General features: G+C 42.3%; 1 protein-coding gene across 2 annotated transcripts in view; it reads right to left on the reverse strand.

Moving 5' to 3' along the window:
* Nucleotides 1–9,437: 9,437 nt before the first annotated feature.
* Nucleotides 9,438–18,187, reverse strand: part of LOC143497363 (butyrophilin-like protein 1) — an 82,351-nt gene continuing 73,601 nt past the window's right edge. For both annotated transcript variants that reach the window (XM_076993273.1, XM_076993272.1), the window contains 2 exons: nucleotides 17,123–17,234; nucleotides 9,438–10,470 (listed from right to left, as the gene is read on the reverse strand). In XM_076993273.1, the coding sequence (XP_076849388.1) occupies nucleotides 17,128–17,234 (107 nt within the window). In that variant the 3' untranslated portion in view covers nucleotides 9,438–10,470; nucleotides 17,123–17,127. The remainder of the gene's footprint in view (nucleotides 10,471–17,122; nucleotides 17,235–18,187) is intronic.

Genomic DNA, 18,187 nt, shown 5'->3' on the forward strand with positions numbered 1-18,187 from the left:
AAACAACCACACACACACACACACACACCCATACACACGTATACACACACAACCACAGACACACACACACACACCCATACACACATGTACACACACAAACACACACATATACACACACAAACACACACTCACTCACACAACCACACACACCCATACACACATGTACACACACACACAAACACACACAAACAAACTCACATACACACACATACAGGGGGGTGTTCCAAGAAGCGGGTTAAGCGAGAAAACCCGGGTAAGTTAACTCAAGAGTTCGCGGAAACGGATTTTCCGTTCCAGAAACCGAGCTTAGAGAGAACCGGAGTCAGTTACTATAGCAACTTATGCTCTGAAGCTAACCTGCTCGATGGCAGGTTAACTTGGACCTGACCCAGAGTTACAAACACGTCATCATGACGTGTCCTTTCCTCGAAGATCATGTGGATATTGAAACTCAGTTTATTCGCTGAGTTCTTCGTTGGGAACGCCTTATAAAACCCCCGAATAGACATAGGCCTATCAGGAAAATGATATTTTTATATTTAGCAGAAGGGTGCGATTATATTATTATTTTCTCCACCTTTATAATACTGTATTGAGTTTTTAAATATTTTTTAATTGAACACTTACTAATTCCAGGTCTAATCTGACTGGTGTGAAACACACATGGCATCAGATAAAAATGAGGTATAAGAATATTGTACAAAGTGGTATGGCTGTACATAACTATATCTTATATTTATTTACAGGAAAAATGAAATAATGAAACATAACAGTGAATTTGACTGTAATGTATATTAAAAGGTTACAGGGTGGATGGTGTGGTGGGTGGGGGATGGTGCATGATTTAATGTGGAAAGCAGTGATTGCAGATGGAGTCTCTGACAACTCCACCATCTCTGTTGTCACCCACATGCATGTAAGCTTCCTCGTCTGTGGGCATGTCAGAGATGGTAGGCTGTCGCTCTTCCTCGATGGTTGCAATGTTGTGTAATACCACATATGCCATTATTATGTGGCACGCCCTATCAGGGGTTACTCTGAGCCCCTTCAGGCACTGGAACCTGGCCTCGAGAATTCCTAGGGTCATTTAAATTCTTGCCCTGGTTTTGCTGTGGGCCTGATTGTAGTGGGACTGTGGTCCAGGTGCAGGATCTGAATAGGTAGTCATAAGGTAGGCCTATAGGACAGGCAGGGATACCCTCTGTCTCCATGAAGGAGGCCGTCATGTCCTATAATCTCACTAGGGTTTGCAATGATTTAACTATTACACTGCATTACACTGATTTAACTATTACACTGCACTACCTCAGGCCTACTCTGTTCAGATTTGTTGTACAGTGTGGAATCATACACGGATCCTGGCCATCTGGCTTCAACATTTGTGATGAGGTGGGAAGCATCACATATGATCTTGATGGGAAGAACGGTCAGTTACAATAGCTACGTTATTTTTGTTACCATTAAAGATAAGTACATTATTCATTAAGGATTATAAAGGTTAGTACCTGCACATTAATGCTATGGATGAATTTTCATGTTCTAATGATGCTGGAATAGGTAGCATATGTAGGTTCCATCAATACAGCCAATCACTCTAGGAAATCCTTAAAATGTAAATGGAATGAAGTTCGTTATATATTGCTTCTCCTTTGCTTAATTTCTTTATTGTCCGTGTGAATTAAAGACAAACCAATGATGCTGTGGAATTCCTCTTTGATGTCCATAACTGGCTTAAGCCCAGGAAACACCACAAAACCGGGCACTAGTCATTTTAATGCCGGACATAGTTTTTGGACAGACCGACATACAATAGTTTTGCTGACAGATTCCGCATCTCCTACACTATAAAGAAAACTTCCACTAGCAAAAAACGAAGACCGATATATAACAATCTGGAGAGAATTTAGGGCTGATCCGCGATGTGTAATATTTGAAATGTTATTATAATAATAAAGTTATTGATGTAAGTAATGGATTGTGCTGAAAACGATAACGTTCATTAAAAAAATAATCCGAAAATGATAGTAGGCCTATGTCTATTCGGGGTTTTATAAGGCGTTCCCGACGAAGAACTCAGCGAATAAACTGAGTTTCAATATCCACATGATCTTCGAGGAAAGGACACGTCATGATGACGTGTTTGTAACTCTGGGTCAGGTCCAAGTTAACCTGCCAGCGAGCAGGTTAGCTTCAGAGCGTAAGTTGCTATAGCAACTGACATAGAGTTTGTTTTAACCCGCTTTCTGGAACAGGAAACTCCGGGTTTTAGTGAACTCAGAGTTAACAAACCCTGACTTAGTCACTTAACCCGCTTTCTGGAACACCCCCTGGGTATGGTTGTAACACGGGGAGAGTTGTACATTACATTAAACTGTAGTTTTTTTCCCCTGTTAATTTCAAATCACCTTGCTAATACAACTAGTTAAACACTGGCTGACAGGGGTGGGGTGGGTTGTAACACAGCTTTTTAAAGTATTACAACCATCACTTTACATACAACTAAGAAAACTTTATTCATTTTTAATCATTTTAATGATAGACTGACAGAGGTGTGCCTGCAAATGTTTTTAAAAGAAGCATCTGATGAAGTCACAAAGAAGGGCTAGTCAGTCAGATCAGTTGCAAAGGCACATGGTGTCTGCCATGTAACACACACACACACACACACACACACACACACACACACACATTGACGTTGGTTATTATTCGACCTACATGTTCTATACACAGGTACATTGTATTAGTGTTCATTAAGCATACATATTGTTAAATATGTTAGTTCTAGTACACTAATTTACACACACACACACACACACACACACACACACACACACACACACTTCTGAGTAAAACAGAAAGTGGATATGAGTTATGATCAGTCACAGAGAGAGAGGCATTGTTCTGGATTGTTATTTTATTTAAAAAATATATATTTTTGAAGCATTTTGCATGGTGTGGCCTCTGTTTTTGCTTCTTTTGTCTAATTGTTACAACTTACCCCAGCATGTGTTACAACCTACCCGGAACACCATGTATTTGACATCAACTCACAGAAGTTTGAATTGGTGCCATTTTTAGTAAACAAATGGGTGTACTTTGTATAAAAGTTTGAGAAGTCTAGCTAAAAAATTCAGTGAGTTACAGGTGCTGAAGCAAAAAGTGTTACAACCATACCCGGTCTCCCCTATATTAGATTAGGGATGCAAATGATTAATCGACTTTCGGTTAATTGTCGATTAAGACGTTACTCGATCAAAATGTATTAATCACGATTAATCATTAGAGAGCGCTCCTGTATTAACTTGAACAGAGCGTAAGAACGAGAGGTGAACACGTGTCGCGAAAGACCAGAGTGGAAAACAAAATGAAGCGGGCGAAAAGACGTGCGGTGTGGGACCATTTTGAAGCGTGTTCGGGAAACGAGGCAGAAACTGCGTAATCCAGAAAATCCCAAGGAGGGAAACTTTATTTTCCACGCAACTCAAACAACAGCACTGTTCTCTCCCCCTCCCCTGGCGCGCGCAGGCGCCGCTCTCCCAGTGTCTCTTAAAGGACCAAGTGTCTGTCTGTTAGGGAACTCGCTGCGAGGAGTAGTAGTCGCTAAAATTTCAACATTGTTAATTTAGGCAAAGAAGTCAAATGTTCTGTGTGTAATGCGGTATTGAAGTATAACAGTTCCACTAGCTCACTCAATGATCATTTGAACACCATGCATGCAGCTGTCCTGCATATCACCAGTGCACCTGGTCAACCTAAAATCACAGCTACACTGGGAAGGCGAGCGTTTTCGAAGCTCGCTACAAAAAATACGAGTGAGCTAAAAACAAAGCTATCTACTGCTACTACTGTAGCCCTTACAACAGATTGTTGGACGGCTCTAACAACAGAAAGTTACATTACTGTGACGTGCCACTACACTGACGAGAACTGGCAGCTAAAATCTGCAGTGCTGATTACGACGAACATGTCGGGTAGACACACCGCTGACAGTTTAACTGACAAGCTCAATGATGTTGTGGAAACTTGGGCACTCTCCGGTCGCGTTACAGCATGTGTTCACTACAAAGCTAGAAACATTGTCCAAACATGGGCTCAATACTATTCTGTTTGGCTCTCTATTTAATTTCTTCTTTTTTTAAAACATTATTTTAAATGTTTAATGTTTCAAATTGAACTGAGCCAGTCCTTAATTTATTCCTTTTTAAAAATGAATGTATTTTGTTATACCATAAAAATTTCCTCATGCATAATTACTTGAGCAATATATAATATAATACAATATCATTATCATAATATAATACAGTTGTGATCAAATTTATTCAACCCCCAATGCTGCGAAGGGTTTTATGGAATTCAGTGCACATTTGTAATTGTGTTCATAATGAAATCTTACAAGGACTTGTGAAAGAACTAAATGCAACTAAGATAGCATCAATTTTTTTTGTCATAAAGTATTAAATGGCCTTTTTGTGATTTCTTCATTGACACAATTATTCAACCCCTTTACGACTACCACTCCTAAGAACAGAGGTTCATTCCAGTGTTTTCCATCAGGTATTGAAAACATCTGTGGATGTCAACGAGCAGCAATCAAGCATGATAAGCACCAATTAGGCAGATTTAAAAGGACTGTGATACTCAGCTCCTTCTAGACATCTACTGGTGTGTTTCCAAGCATGGTGAAGGCAAGAGAATGGTCCCAGAAGACAAGAGAAGAGGTTATTGCTCTTCACAAGAATGGCAATGGATATAAAAAGATTGCGAAGTTGTTAAATATTCCAAGAGACACTATCGGAAGTATCATTCGCAAGTTCAAGTTAAAGGGCACAGTGGAAACGTTACCTGGTCGTGGCAGAAAGAAGATCCTGACCGCGACTGCTGTGCGCTACCTGAAGCGTAATGTGGAGAAAAATCCCCGCGTGACTGCTAAGGAACTGAAAAAAGACCTGTCAGATGTGGGCACTGAAGTTTCAGCTCAGACAATAAGGCGCGCACTGCATAACGAAGACCTCCATGCCAGAACGCCCAGACGCACCCCCTTGCTGACTCCAAAGAACAAGAAAAGTTGACTGCAGTATGCCAAAAGTCATGTGGACAAGCCACAAAGGTTTTGGGACAGTGTACTGTGGTCAGATGAAACTAAATTAGAACTGTTTGGGACAATGGACCAGCGCTATGTTTGGAGAAGGAAGAACCAGGCTTATGAACAAAAGAACACCTTGCCTACTGTGAAGCATGGCGGGGGGTCAATTATGCTTTGGGGCTGTTTTGCTTCTAATGGTACAGGAAAGCTTCAACGTGTGCAGGGTACCATGAATTCCCTTCAGTACCAGGAGATCTTGGAGGAAAATGTGATGGAGTCAGTCACAAACCTGCGGCTTGGGAGACGTTGGACCTTCCAACAGGACAATGATCCGAAGCACACATCCAAGTCCACTAGAGCATGGTTGAACATGAAAGGCTGGAACATTCTAGAGTGGCCATCGCAATCACCAGACTTAAATCCTATTGAGAACCTCTGGTGGGACCTAAAGAAGGCAGTTGCAGTGCGCAAGCCTAAGAATGTGACTGAACTGGAGGCTTTTGCCCATGAAGAATGGGCTAAGATACCCATAGGTCGCTGCAAGACACTTGTGTCAAGCTATGCTTCACGCTTGAAAGCTGTCATAACTGGAAAAGGATGTTGTACTAAGTACTAAAAAATAATGTCACTAGGGGGTTGAATAAAACTGATAATGATGTGAGCACAGTAAAGACATTTGTGGTTATTCCATCATAAATATTATGTTATGTTTGTCTAATTTATAAGTGCCTCTTTGATATAATTGTAAATAAGATGACTGAAATGATCAAAATCAATGTCAAACTGGCCAAAACACTTTATTTCAGTGGGGGTTGAATAAATTTGATCACAACTAGGGATGCAAATGATTAATCGACTTTCGATTAATTGTCGATTAAGACGTTGCTCGATCAAAATGTATTAATCACGATTAATCGTTAGAGAGCGCTCCTGTAGTAACTTGAACAGAGCGTAAGAACGAGAGGTGAACACGTGTTGCGAAAGACCAGAGTGGAAAACAAAATGAAGCGGGCGAAAAGACGTGCGGTGTGGGACCATTTTGAAGCGGGTTCGGGAAACGAGGCAGAAACTGCGTAATCCAGAAAATCCCGAGGAGGGAAACTTTATTTTCCACGCAACTCAAACAACAGCACTGTTCTCTCCCCCTCCCCTGGCGCGCGCAGGCGCCGCTCCCCCAGTGTCACTTAAAGGGCCAAGTGCCTGTCTGTTAGGGAACTCGCTGCGAGCAGAGCTGCGATAAGAGGAGTAGTAGTCGCTACAATTTTAACATTGTTAATTTAGGCTAAGAAGTCAGATGTTCTCTGTGTATTGTGCGGTATTGAAGTACAACAGTTCCACTAGCTCACTCAGTTATCATTTGAACACCATGCAGCTGTCCTGCATATCACCAGTGCACCTGGTCAACATAAAATCACAGCTACACTGGGAAGGCGAGCGTTTACGAAGCTCGCTACGAAAAAAGAAGAGTGAGCTAAAAACAAAGCTAGCTACTGCTACTGCTGTAGCCCTTACAACAAATTGTTGGACGGCTCTAACAACAGAAAGTTACATTACCGTGACGTGCCACTACACTGACGAGAACTGGCAGCTAAAATCTGCAGTGCTGATTACGACGAACATGTCGGACAGACACACCGCTGACAATTTAGCTGACAAGCTCAATGATGTTGTGGAGACTTGGGCACTCTCCGGTCGCGTTACAGCGTGTGTTCACTACAACGCTAGAAACATTGTCCAAGCATAGGTTCAATAATATTCTGTTTGGCTCTCTATTTAATTTATTCTTTTTTTATTACATTTTTTAAATGTCTAATGTTTCAAATGCAAGAACGGAGCCAGTCCTTAATTTATTCCTTTTTTAAATGAAAGAATGTATTTTGTTATACCATAAAAAATCCTAATGCATAATTACTTGAGCAATATATCATATAATACAATATAATTATCATAATATAATATATACTTTTTGAACAAAGTGTTTTAACTACACTGCTCAAAAAATATAGGGAACACTTAAACAACACAATGTAACTCCAAGTCATCCACACTTCGTGTTCAGATAGGAAGCAACACTGATTGTGAATCAATTTCAACTGCTCTTGTGCAAATGGAACAGACAACAGGTAGAAATGAGAGATTTTCAACTGATTTCAAAGAGTTTTATTAATTGAGATCTAGGATGCGTTATTTTAGTGTTCCCTTAATTTTTTAAGCAGTATATTTAGCTGATATTTTTTAAAGCCCTATTGAAACACTGATTCAGGTGAAAAACGGCGCTTATCGATTAATCGAAAGTCGATCGATAAGATCAATCAACTAACGATTAATGAATTAATCGATAATTTGCATCCCTAATCACAACTGTATATACTTTTTGAACAAAGTGTTTTAACTACACTGCTCAAAAAAATAAAGGGAACACTTAAACAACACAATGTAACTCCAAGTCATCCACACTTCGTGTTCAGATAGGAAGCAACACTGATTGTGAATCAATTTCAACTGCTCTTGTGCAAATGGAACAGACAATAGGTAGAAATGAGAGATTTTCAACTGATTTCAAAGATTTTTATTAATTGAGATCTAGGATGTGTTATTTTAGTGTTCCCTTAATTTTTTTGAGCAGTATATTTAGCTGATATTTTTAAAAGCCCTATTGAAACACTGAAATTCAGGTGAAAAACCCCGCTTATCGATTAATCGAAAGTCGATCCATAAGATCAGTCAACTAACGATTAATGAATTAATCGATAATTTGCATCCCTAGTCTAGATCTTGTGCACTAGTGTAATAGGTAGATGTGTTGTTAATAATGTATAATTGGGAACATGTTAAGATCAGTTGGTCTTCAAATCTTGAGATTTTAAGCATAGTCTGCTGGGCTGTATTCCAAAAGCAGGGTTTCATGTTTGTTTTTATAGGTAATCCATCAGATTACCCTCTCAGTCATCAAAGTTTCCTCACAGACCTGACTCTTCCTGAAGAATGGACAGATATCAGGTTCCTCAGAAGAGGATCTGTAGCCCAGTTTATGGAGGACATGGAGTTGCACACGCAAAAAATGTAAAGAACATCAGAGATGCGCATGTACTATCACCAGCACTGTTATGGGCCCGATCTAGACTGGGGCACAACATGATATCTCTACGAAGTATATTGCAGAGTGGCAGAAAGATAACACCAGTATGATTAAAGACCTTGGCCACGAAAATGCTCTCATCAAAATAAGATGCTGGAAACATCACCTGGTCTAAATAATAATCAGACACATTGGACTCCCCTCACCACTGACATACCTCACCACTGACTCCCCTCACCACTGACATACCTCACCATTGCTGACGTACCTCACCACTGACGTACCTCACCACTGACGACGTACCTCACCACTGCTGACGTACCTCACCACTGACATACCTCACCACTGCTGACATACCTCACCACTGCTGACGTACCTCACCACTGACATACCTCACCACTGCTGACATACCTCACCACTGACATACCTCACCACTGCTGACATACCTCACCACTGACTCCCCTCACCACTGCTGACGTACCTCACCACTGACGACGTACCTCACCACTGACTCCCCTCACCACTGCTTGGATTCCATCCACAGTCTCACATTTACCAGCGTTACATGATGTTGATGAAATCACATCATGGTCTGACTCACAGGGTGCTTGGATACAGGTGTCACTGTAGCTGTTGAGTATCTGCAGTACTGAGTATCTGCTACATTTAATGGCCCAACACCTAATTCACTGGACCTCAAAGGAAGATGTTAAAATAAAAGTCCCAACCTAATTCAGACAGGCCCTCTCAGTTCAGTCAGATGCATCATAGACTGCAGTGAGATTTTCATGAACACAACAACATCACTCTGTGCAACAGCATTAACTTACTCCAAGACCATCAGATTCCTGGTAGTCCAGCAGGAACTGTTCACCTTTCCTTCACAAGTCTGGGGGGTGGCAGAGTCAGTGACTAAACAAACACCAGAGCATCTTATTGATCTTTTGGAAGATGGTGATGAAGTTCTGGCTGATGGGGTCAGTTTCCCCACTACAGGAGCCCAGCTGCTCATTTCAGAAGTTGAGGACGACCCCAGTGTTCAGACTGGAGGAGACTATGTCAGATAGATGAGAAGAATGAGGATCCATGATGAAAGAGTAACTGGACATCTTAAAACTATCACATATTGCACCAGACACTTCCTGTTAGCTCAGTAAAGGAAGAGAAAAAAATACAGTTGCAACTATTGATAAAATATTAGTTGGATGCTCTGATTTATGTAGCTTGGATAAGGCATTAGCTCAATAAGATTGTTGAAACAAACTCTTTGGAACATCTTTTATTAAAGCCAACTGTCAAAAGCACTTAATTATAAAGCATGTAATATTTAAATGTACATTTATGTGGAATGTGTGGTTTTCTTAAAATGTGGGTTACTGACCACTGTACTAGGCAGCTGATCTGAACATAGCCTCTGAAGCTCCCTCTAGTGGTAAATGTGAAATAAGGCCTTCATAACGTTATTACCTAAAACAAGCATGCTTCAGGTTTACAGTGTAGACATTGCTGTTTTACATAGAGAATACATACACAGTTTTTGTACATATGGAACATATGTAAAAGAAAATGTAAAATAACATCTGAACCCCTGAAGATTCATCCCAGTAATGGTTAGAGAATAGTCCCCATCCTAACACACATACACACAGAATTAAAGAAAATGAAAAAAATGACTAAATAAAGCATTTAATAAAAAGCTACACTTGTAGAAACAATCACAGTCTCTCAGAAGTGAAACAGAAGCAGATGGGTGTCAGATCACTGTGAACAGAAGCACTGCTGGCCACTAGGGGGCCCTTCATAATACAGACTATACTGTTTATTTACGTACATCCATCCATTATCCGAACCGCTTAATCCCGCTAGTCGGGGTCACGGGGGGCTGGAGCCAATCCCAGCATCTCCGGGCGAAGGCAGGTACACCATGGGCAGGTCGCCAGTCCACCGCATGGCCAACACACACGCACGCACTCACACCTACGGGCAATTTAGCATGATCAATCAACCTAACACGCATGTCTTTGGACTGTGGGAGGAAACCGGAGTACCCGGAGGAAACCCACGCAGGCACAGGGAGAACATGCAAACTCCACACAGAGCAGCCCAGACCGAGAATCGAACCCAGACCGCCTTGCTGTGAGGCGACAGTGCTAACCACCACACCACCATGACGCCCTCTATTTATGTACATGTTATAGTATTTAAACATGACCAAAATAAGCTGAAAAAAGGGGAGGAGTCAGAGACCCAAACAGGGTGTGGTCACTATGGGAACCACCATGGTGGAGGGAATCCATTTGTCTTCGTGCTGAAGAAAGAAACACAAAACACAGAAGATCAGCAAACATGCAGAGGTGTCAATTCCAGGTTCAGAAAGTAAAAGTCCTCACCAGGATTTTGCTCAATCTTGCTAGATTTTCAAATTAGTGAAATCCAGGTAAAATTAGTGGAATCAACACAATCCAGGAAGCCTGAGCAAAATCCTGGTGAGGACTTTTACTTTCTGAACCTGGAATTGACACCTCTGCAAACATGAATTTAAATATCCACCCAGTACAGAATCTACACCAGTATGAGTTTAAATATCCACCCAGTACAGAATCTACACCAGTACGAGTTTAAATATCCACCCAGTACAGAATCTACACCAGTATGAGTTTAAATATCCACCCAGTACAGAATCTACACCAGTACGAGTTTAAATATCCACCCAGTACAGAATCTACACCAGTACGAGTTTAAATATCCACCCAGTACAGAATCTACACCAGTACGAGTTTAAATATCCACCCAGTACAGAATCTACACCAGTACGAGTTTAAATATCCACCCAGTACAGAATATACACCAGTACGAGTTTAAATATCCACCCAGTACAGAATCTACACCAGTATGAGTTTAAATATCCACCCAGTACAGAATCTACACCAGTATGAGTTTAAATATCCACCCAGTACAGAATCTACACCAGTATGAGTTTAAATATCCACCTAGTACAGAATCTACACCAGTATGAGTTTAAATATCCACCCAGTACAGAATCTACACCAGTACGAGTTTAAATATCCACCCAGTACAGAATATACACCAGTACGAGTTTAAATATCCACCCAGTACAGAATCTACACCAGTACGAGTTTAAATATCCACCCAGTACAGAATCTACACCAGTACGAGTTTAAATATCCACCCAGTACAGAATCTACACCAGTACGAGTTTAAATCAGAGGTGGGACCAAGTCAGTGTTTTGCAAGTCTCAAGTAAGTCCAAGTCTTTATACCTCAAGTCCCGAGTCAAGTCTCAAGCAAAGACACTCAAGTCAAGTCAAGTCTCGAGTCAAGACAGGCAATAGTCAAGTCAAGTCCCAAGTCTGAAACCTTCAATTTCAAGTCCTTTCGAGTCTTTTTTTTTTTTTTTTACCAATGTTGCAGGTATATTTTAAATGTAAATAATAGACATGCGTTCTTTTTTAAATCTGTATTCTCCTCAAATCTTGATAAAACGTGCAACTGAAAACACGAAGTATAAAAAAAATTAAAATTACACCTCTTTATTGCACAGTTCAATTTGTTAAACTTAGCTGCAAAAATATTCATACTTTAAACTACAATTTTCCAGAAATAAATATTCTGTGAAAAAGTCATAAGTAGAACTCCATGTTCAAATAAAAAGTGCTGATATTTTCACAGTACAATACAAAGAACCATAACAGCATTTTCCCTCTCTTCTCTTATCTGGTTTCTTGGAGAACATGAGTGACACAAGACAAACAAATATAAGAACTGAAGAATTAACAGGAATCTGCAACTTTAGACATTTCAGTAAACTATTCTGCATTGCATTTGCTGGCCAAAAGTCTGTATGTCATTTGTGCACGATGAATGATGTCCACATAGCTGAAAACTCGCTCCACTTTTGTCAATATATTTTTTTCTCGACGTAGATGTCTTCAAATACACAATCCATGCTGAGATAGAACTGGATATTATGATGGTGACAGAGAGAGGCTCTCTTCCCCGAGTTCAGATACAGAACCCAGGGTTGCCAACTCTCACGCATTGAGCGTGAGACACACGCATTTGACCGTCTTCACACGCTCTCACGCCACACATCCGATTTCTTACGCCGGAAAAATTCTAGTTTATTTACCTCTGATCCACATCTATGATTCAATGAGTTACTAGTTCGCTCTGGTACCAACCACTGGCGATCGATCGATCGCGATATAATACTTAATTTGTGTCCATTTTACACCCCGCCCGGTAAAAATTTACGTTCGCCAACCCCCCATTTGATTGGTTGTGCTGCAGCTCATGCACACACACACGTACAGAGTGTGGAAAAGCAGAGGACTGGTCTGCGTCAGAAGGACGGAAATGAAATTAATGGGGCGCACTTTATAAATATTAATATGCGTTTTAAAAATTAGATTTGGGGTAAAAAAAATCAAGTCTTTGCAAGTAAACAGGTTCAAGTCCAATTCAAGTCCCAAGTTATTGGTGTAAAAGTCCAAGTCAAGTCTAAGTCTCTGAATATTTTTTCAAGTCAAGTCTAAAGTCTTAATATTAATGACTCGAGTCTGACTCGAGTCCAAGTCATGTGACTCGAGTCCCCACCTCTGGTTTAAATATCCACCCATTACAAAATCTACACCAGTACGAGTTTAAATATCCACCCAGTACAGAATTTACACCAGTACGAGTTTAAATATCCACCCAGTACGGAATCTACACCAGTACGAGTTTAAATATCCACCCAGTACGGAATCTACACCAGTACGAGTTTAAATATCCACCCAGTACGGAATCTACACCAGTACGAGTTTAAATATCCACCCAGTACAGAATCTACACCAGTATGAGTTTAAATATCCACCCAGTACAGAATCTACACCAGTACGAGTTTAAATATCCACCCAGTACAGAATCTACACCAGTATGAGTTTAAATATCCACCCAGTACAGAATCTACACCAGTATGAGTTTAAATATCCACCCAGTACAGAATCTACACCAGTCATGTTTCATATATGACTCAATATTTTGTACTTGGATCATATCTGCTTCATTAGCTGGATACCACACACACACACACACACACACACACACACACACACACACACACACACACACACACACACACACACACACACACACACACACACACACACACACACACACACACCATTTTGATCCACTGTTTGTGTTGGGGTTTGGTACTCAAAGAATTGATTCTGCACCTTTTTCTTCCTAATGGCCTGTCTGTACACTGCTCAAAAAATATAGGGAACACTTGGTGTTACATTGTGTTGTTTAATTCAACCACACTTCTGTGAAACCAACCTGTTCAGCTAGGAAGCAACATTCATTCTGAATCAATTTCACCTGCTGCTGTGCAAATGGAACAGACAACAGGTAGAAATGAGAGGCAATTAGCAAGACCCCCCCCTATAAAGGAGTGGTTCTGCAGATAGTGACCAAGGTTTGCTGTGTCTGTCAGCAGTGTCCAGAGCACGGAACAGATACCAGGAGACAGGCCAGTACACCAGGAGACGTGGAGGGGGACGTAGGAGGGCAACAACCCAGCAGCAGGACCACTAACTTCTCCTTTGTGTGAGGAGGAACAGGAGGAGCAGTGCCAGAGCCCTGCAAAATGACCTCCAGCAGGCCACTAATATCCATGTTTCTGCTCAAACTGTCAGAAACAGACACCATGATGGTGGTATGAGGGCCCGATGTCCACAAGTGGGACTTGTGTTTACGGCCCAACACCAAGATTGGCAGATTCATTAATGGCGCCCTTTGCTCTTCACGGATGAGAGCAGGTTCACACTGAGCACATGTGACAGACGTGACAGAGTCTGGAGACGTTCTGTATGTCAGTAATGGTGTGGGGTGGCATTTCTTAGGAGGGCACCACAGACCTCCATGTGCTAGCCAGAGGTGACTGCCATTAGGTACCGGGATGAGATCCTCAGACCCATTGTGAGACCATATGCTGGTGCAGTGGGACCTGGGTTAATTAATTATCGTTAGTGGAGGGTTACAGTGTCATCATCCCTAAAGCCCTGCCCATTTATGACATCATAATGACATCACTCCTTACATCCCCCACAAGCTGTACTAATATACTAGAGCAAACCAGAGTCCACCATCATATCACCACCCACCTCCTTCACATCAACATCCACCTCCTTCACATCAACATCCACCTCCTTCACATCACCACCCATCTTCATCATATCAACACCCACCTCCTTCACATCAACATCCACCTCCATCATATCAACATCCACCTCCATCATATCAACATCCACCTCCATCATATCAACACCCACCTCCATCATATCAACATCCACCTTCATCATATCAACATCCACCTCCTTCACATCAACATCCACCTCCATCATATCAACATCCACCTCCTTCACATCAACATCCACCTCCTTCACATCAACACCCACCTTCATCATATCAACATCCACCTCCTTCACATCAACATCCACCTCCATCATATCAACATCCACCTCCATCCTATCAACATCCACCTCCATCATATCAACATCCACCTCCATCATAACATCCACCTCCATCATATCACCACCCACCTCCATCATATCACCACCCACATCCATCATATCAACACCCACCTCCATCATATCAACACCCACCTCCATCATGTCAACATCCACCTCCATCATATCACCATCCACCTCCATCATATCACCACCCACCTCCATCATATCAACATCCACCTCCATCATATCACCATCCACCTCCATCATGTCAACATCCACCTCCATCATATCACCATCCACCTCCATCCTATCACCACCCACCTCCATCCTATCACCACCCACCTCCATCATATCACCACCCACCTCCATCATATCACCACCCACCTCCATCATATCAACATCCACCTCCATCATATCACCATCCACCTCCATCATATCACCATCCACCTCCATCATATCACCACCCACCTCCATCATATCAACATCCACCTCCATCATATCAACATCCACCTCCATCATGTCAACATCCACCTCCATCATGTCAACATCCACCTCCATCATATCACCATCCACCTCCATCATATCAACATCCACCTCCATCATATCAACATCCACTTCCATCATGTCACCACCCACCTCCATCATGTCAACATCCACCTCCATCATATCAACACCCACCTCCATCATATCAACACCCACCTCCATCATATCACCATCCACCTCCATCATATCACCACCCACATCCATCACATCAACATCCACCTTCATCACATCAACATCCACCTCCATCATATCACCACCCACCTCCATCATATCAACATCCACCTCCATCATATCACCATCCACCTCCATCATATCAACATCCACCTCCATCATATCAACATCCACCTCCATCATATCAACACCCACCTCCATCATATCACCATCCACCTCCATCATATCACCACCCACCTCCATCATATCACCACCCACCTCCATCATATCAACATCCACCTCCATCATATCACCACCCACCTCCATCATATCACCACCCACCTCCATCATATCAACATCCACCTCCATCATATCAACATCCACCTCCATCATGTCAACATCCACCTCCATCATATCACCATCCACCTCCATCCTATCACCACCCACCTCCATCATATCACCATCCACCTCCATCATATCAACATCCACCTCCATCATATCACCATCCACTTCCATCATGTCACCACCCACCTCCATCATGTCAACATCCACCTCCATCATATCAACACCCACCTCCATCATATCAACACCCACCTCCATCATATCACCATCCACCTCCATCATATCACCACCCACATCCATCACATCAACATCCACCTTCATCACATCAACATCCACCTCCATCATATCACCACCCACCTCCATCATATCAACATCCACCTCCATCATATCACCATCCACCTCCATCATATCACCATCCACCTCCATCATGTCAACATCCACCTCCATCATATCACCATCCACCTCCATCATGTCACCACCCACTTCCATCATGTCAACACCCACCTCCATCATATCACCATCCACCTCCATCATATCACCACCCACCTCCATCATATCACCATCCACCTCCATCATATCAACATCCACCTCCATCATATCAACATCCACCTCCATCATATCACCACCCACCTCCATCATATCAACATCCACCTCCATCATATCACCATCCACCTCCATCATATCACCATCCACCTCCATCATGTCACCACCCACTTCCATCATGTCAACACCCACCTCCATCATATCACCACCCACCTCCATCATATCAACATCCACCTCCATCATATCACCATCCACCTCCATCATATCACCATCCACCTCCATCATATCACCACCCACCTCCATCATGTCAACATCCACCTCCATCATGTCAACATCCACCTCCATCATGTCAACATCCACCTCCATCATATCACCACCCACCTCCATCATATCAACATCCACCTCCATCATATCAACATCCACCTCCATCATATCAACACCCACCTCCATCATATCACCATCCACCTCCATCATATCACCACCCACCTCCATCATATCAACACCCACCTCCATCATATCACCATCCACCTCCATCATATCACCACCCACCTCCATCATATCAACACCCACCTCCATCATATCACCACCCACCTCCATCATATCACCACCCACCTCCATCATATCAACATCCACCTCCATCATATCAACATCCACCTCCATCATATCAACATCCACCTCCATCATATCACCATCCACCTCCATCATATCACCACCCACCTCCATCAAATCACCACCCACCTCCATTATATCACCACCCACATCCATCATGTCAACATCCACCTCCATCATATCACCACCCACCTCCATCATATCAACACCCACCTCCATCATATCACCATCCACCTCCATCATATCACCACCCACCTCAATCATCCATCATTTGTCACAGGAGTATTCAGTCCATTAGTCTCCTCAGCCCCTCCAGGAGTGTCAGTGGGTGCCGGTTTGTAAACAGCAGACATTGTTGGCACTGAATCTGCAGATACAGACAAATCTTTGTTTGCAGTCTTGCTAAAAATATATATACACTGCTCAAAAAATAAAGGGAACACTCAAATAACACATCCTAGATCTGAATGAATGAAATATTCTCATTGAATACTTTGTTCTGTACAAAGTTAAATGTGCTGACAACAAAATCACACAAAAATCATCAATGGAAATCAAATTTATTAACCAATCTCTCTGTGATGACTGTACTGCAGGTGTATCTCTCTGTGATGACTGTAGTGTAGGTGTATCTCTCTGTGATGACTGTACTGCAGGTGTACCTCTCTGCGATGATTGTAGTGTAGGTGTACCTCTCTGTGATGACTGTAGTGCAGGTGTATCTCTCTATGATGACTGTAGTGCAGGTGTATCTCTCTGTGATGACTGTAGTGTAGGTGTATCTCTGTGATGACTGTAGTGTAGGTGTACCTCTCTGTGATGACTGTAGTGCAGGTGTACCTCTCTGCGATGACTGTAGTGTAGGTGTACCTCTCTGCGATGACTGTAGTGTAGGTGTACCTCTCTGTGATGACTGTAGTGCAGGTGTACCTCTCTGTGATGACTGTAGTGCAGGTGTACCTCTCTGTGATGACTGTACTGCAAGTGTACCTCTCTGCGATGACTGTAGTGCAGGTGTACCTCTCTGCGATGACTGTAGTGCAGGTGTACCTCTCTGCGATGACTGTAGTGCAGGTGTACCTCTCTGCGATGACTGTAGTGCAGGTGTACCTCTCTGCGATGACTGTAGTGTAGGTGTACCTCTCTGCGATGACTGTAGTGTAGGTGTATCTCTCTGCGATGACTGTAGTGTAGGTGTACCTCTCTGTGATGACAGTAGTGTAGGTGTATCTCTGTGATGTCTGTAGTGTAGGTGTATCTCTCTGTGATGACAGTAGTGCAGGTGTATCTCTCTGTGATGACTGTAGTGCAGGTGTATCT

Source organism: Brachyhypopomus gauderio, unplaced genomic scaffold, assembly GCF_052324685.1.
Source record: "Brachyhypopomus gauderio isolate BG-103 unplaced genomic scaffold, BGAUD_0.2 sc107, whole genome shotgun sequence".
In the NCBI taxonomy this organism is placed as follows: domain Eukaryota; kingdom Metazoa; phylum Chordata; class Actinopteri; order Gymnotiformes; family Hypopomidae; genus Brachyhypopomus; species Brachyhypopomus gauderio.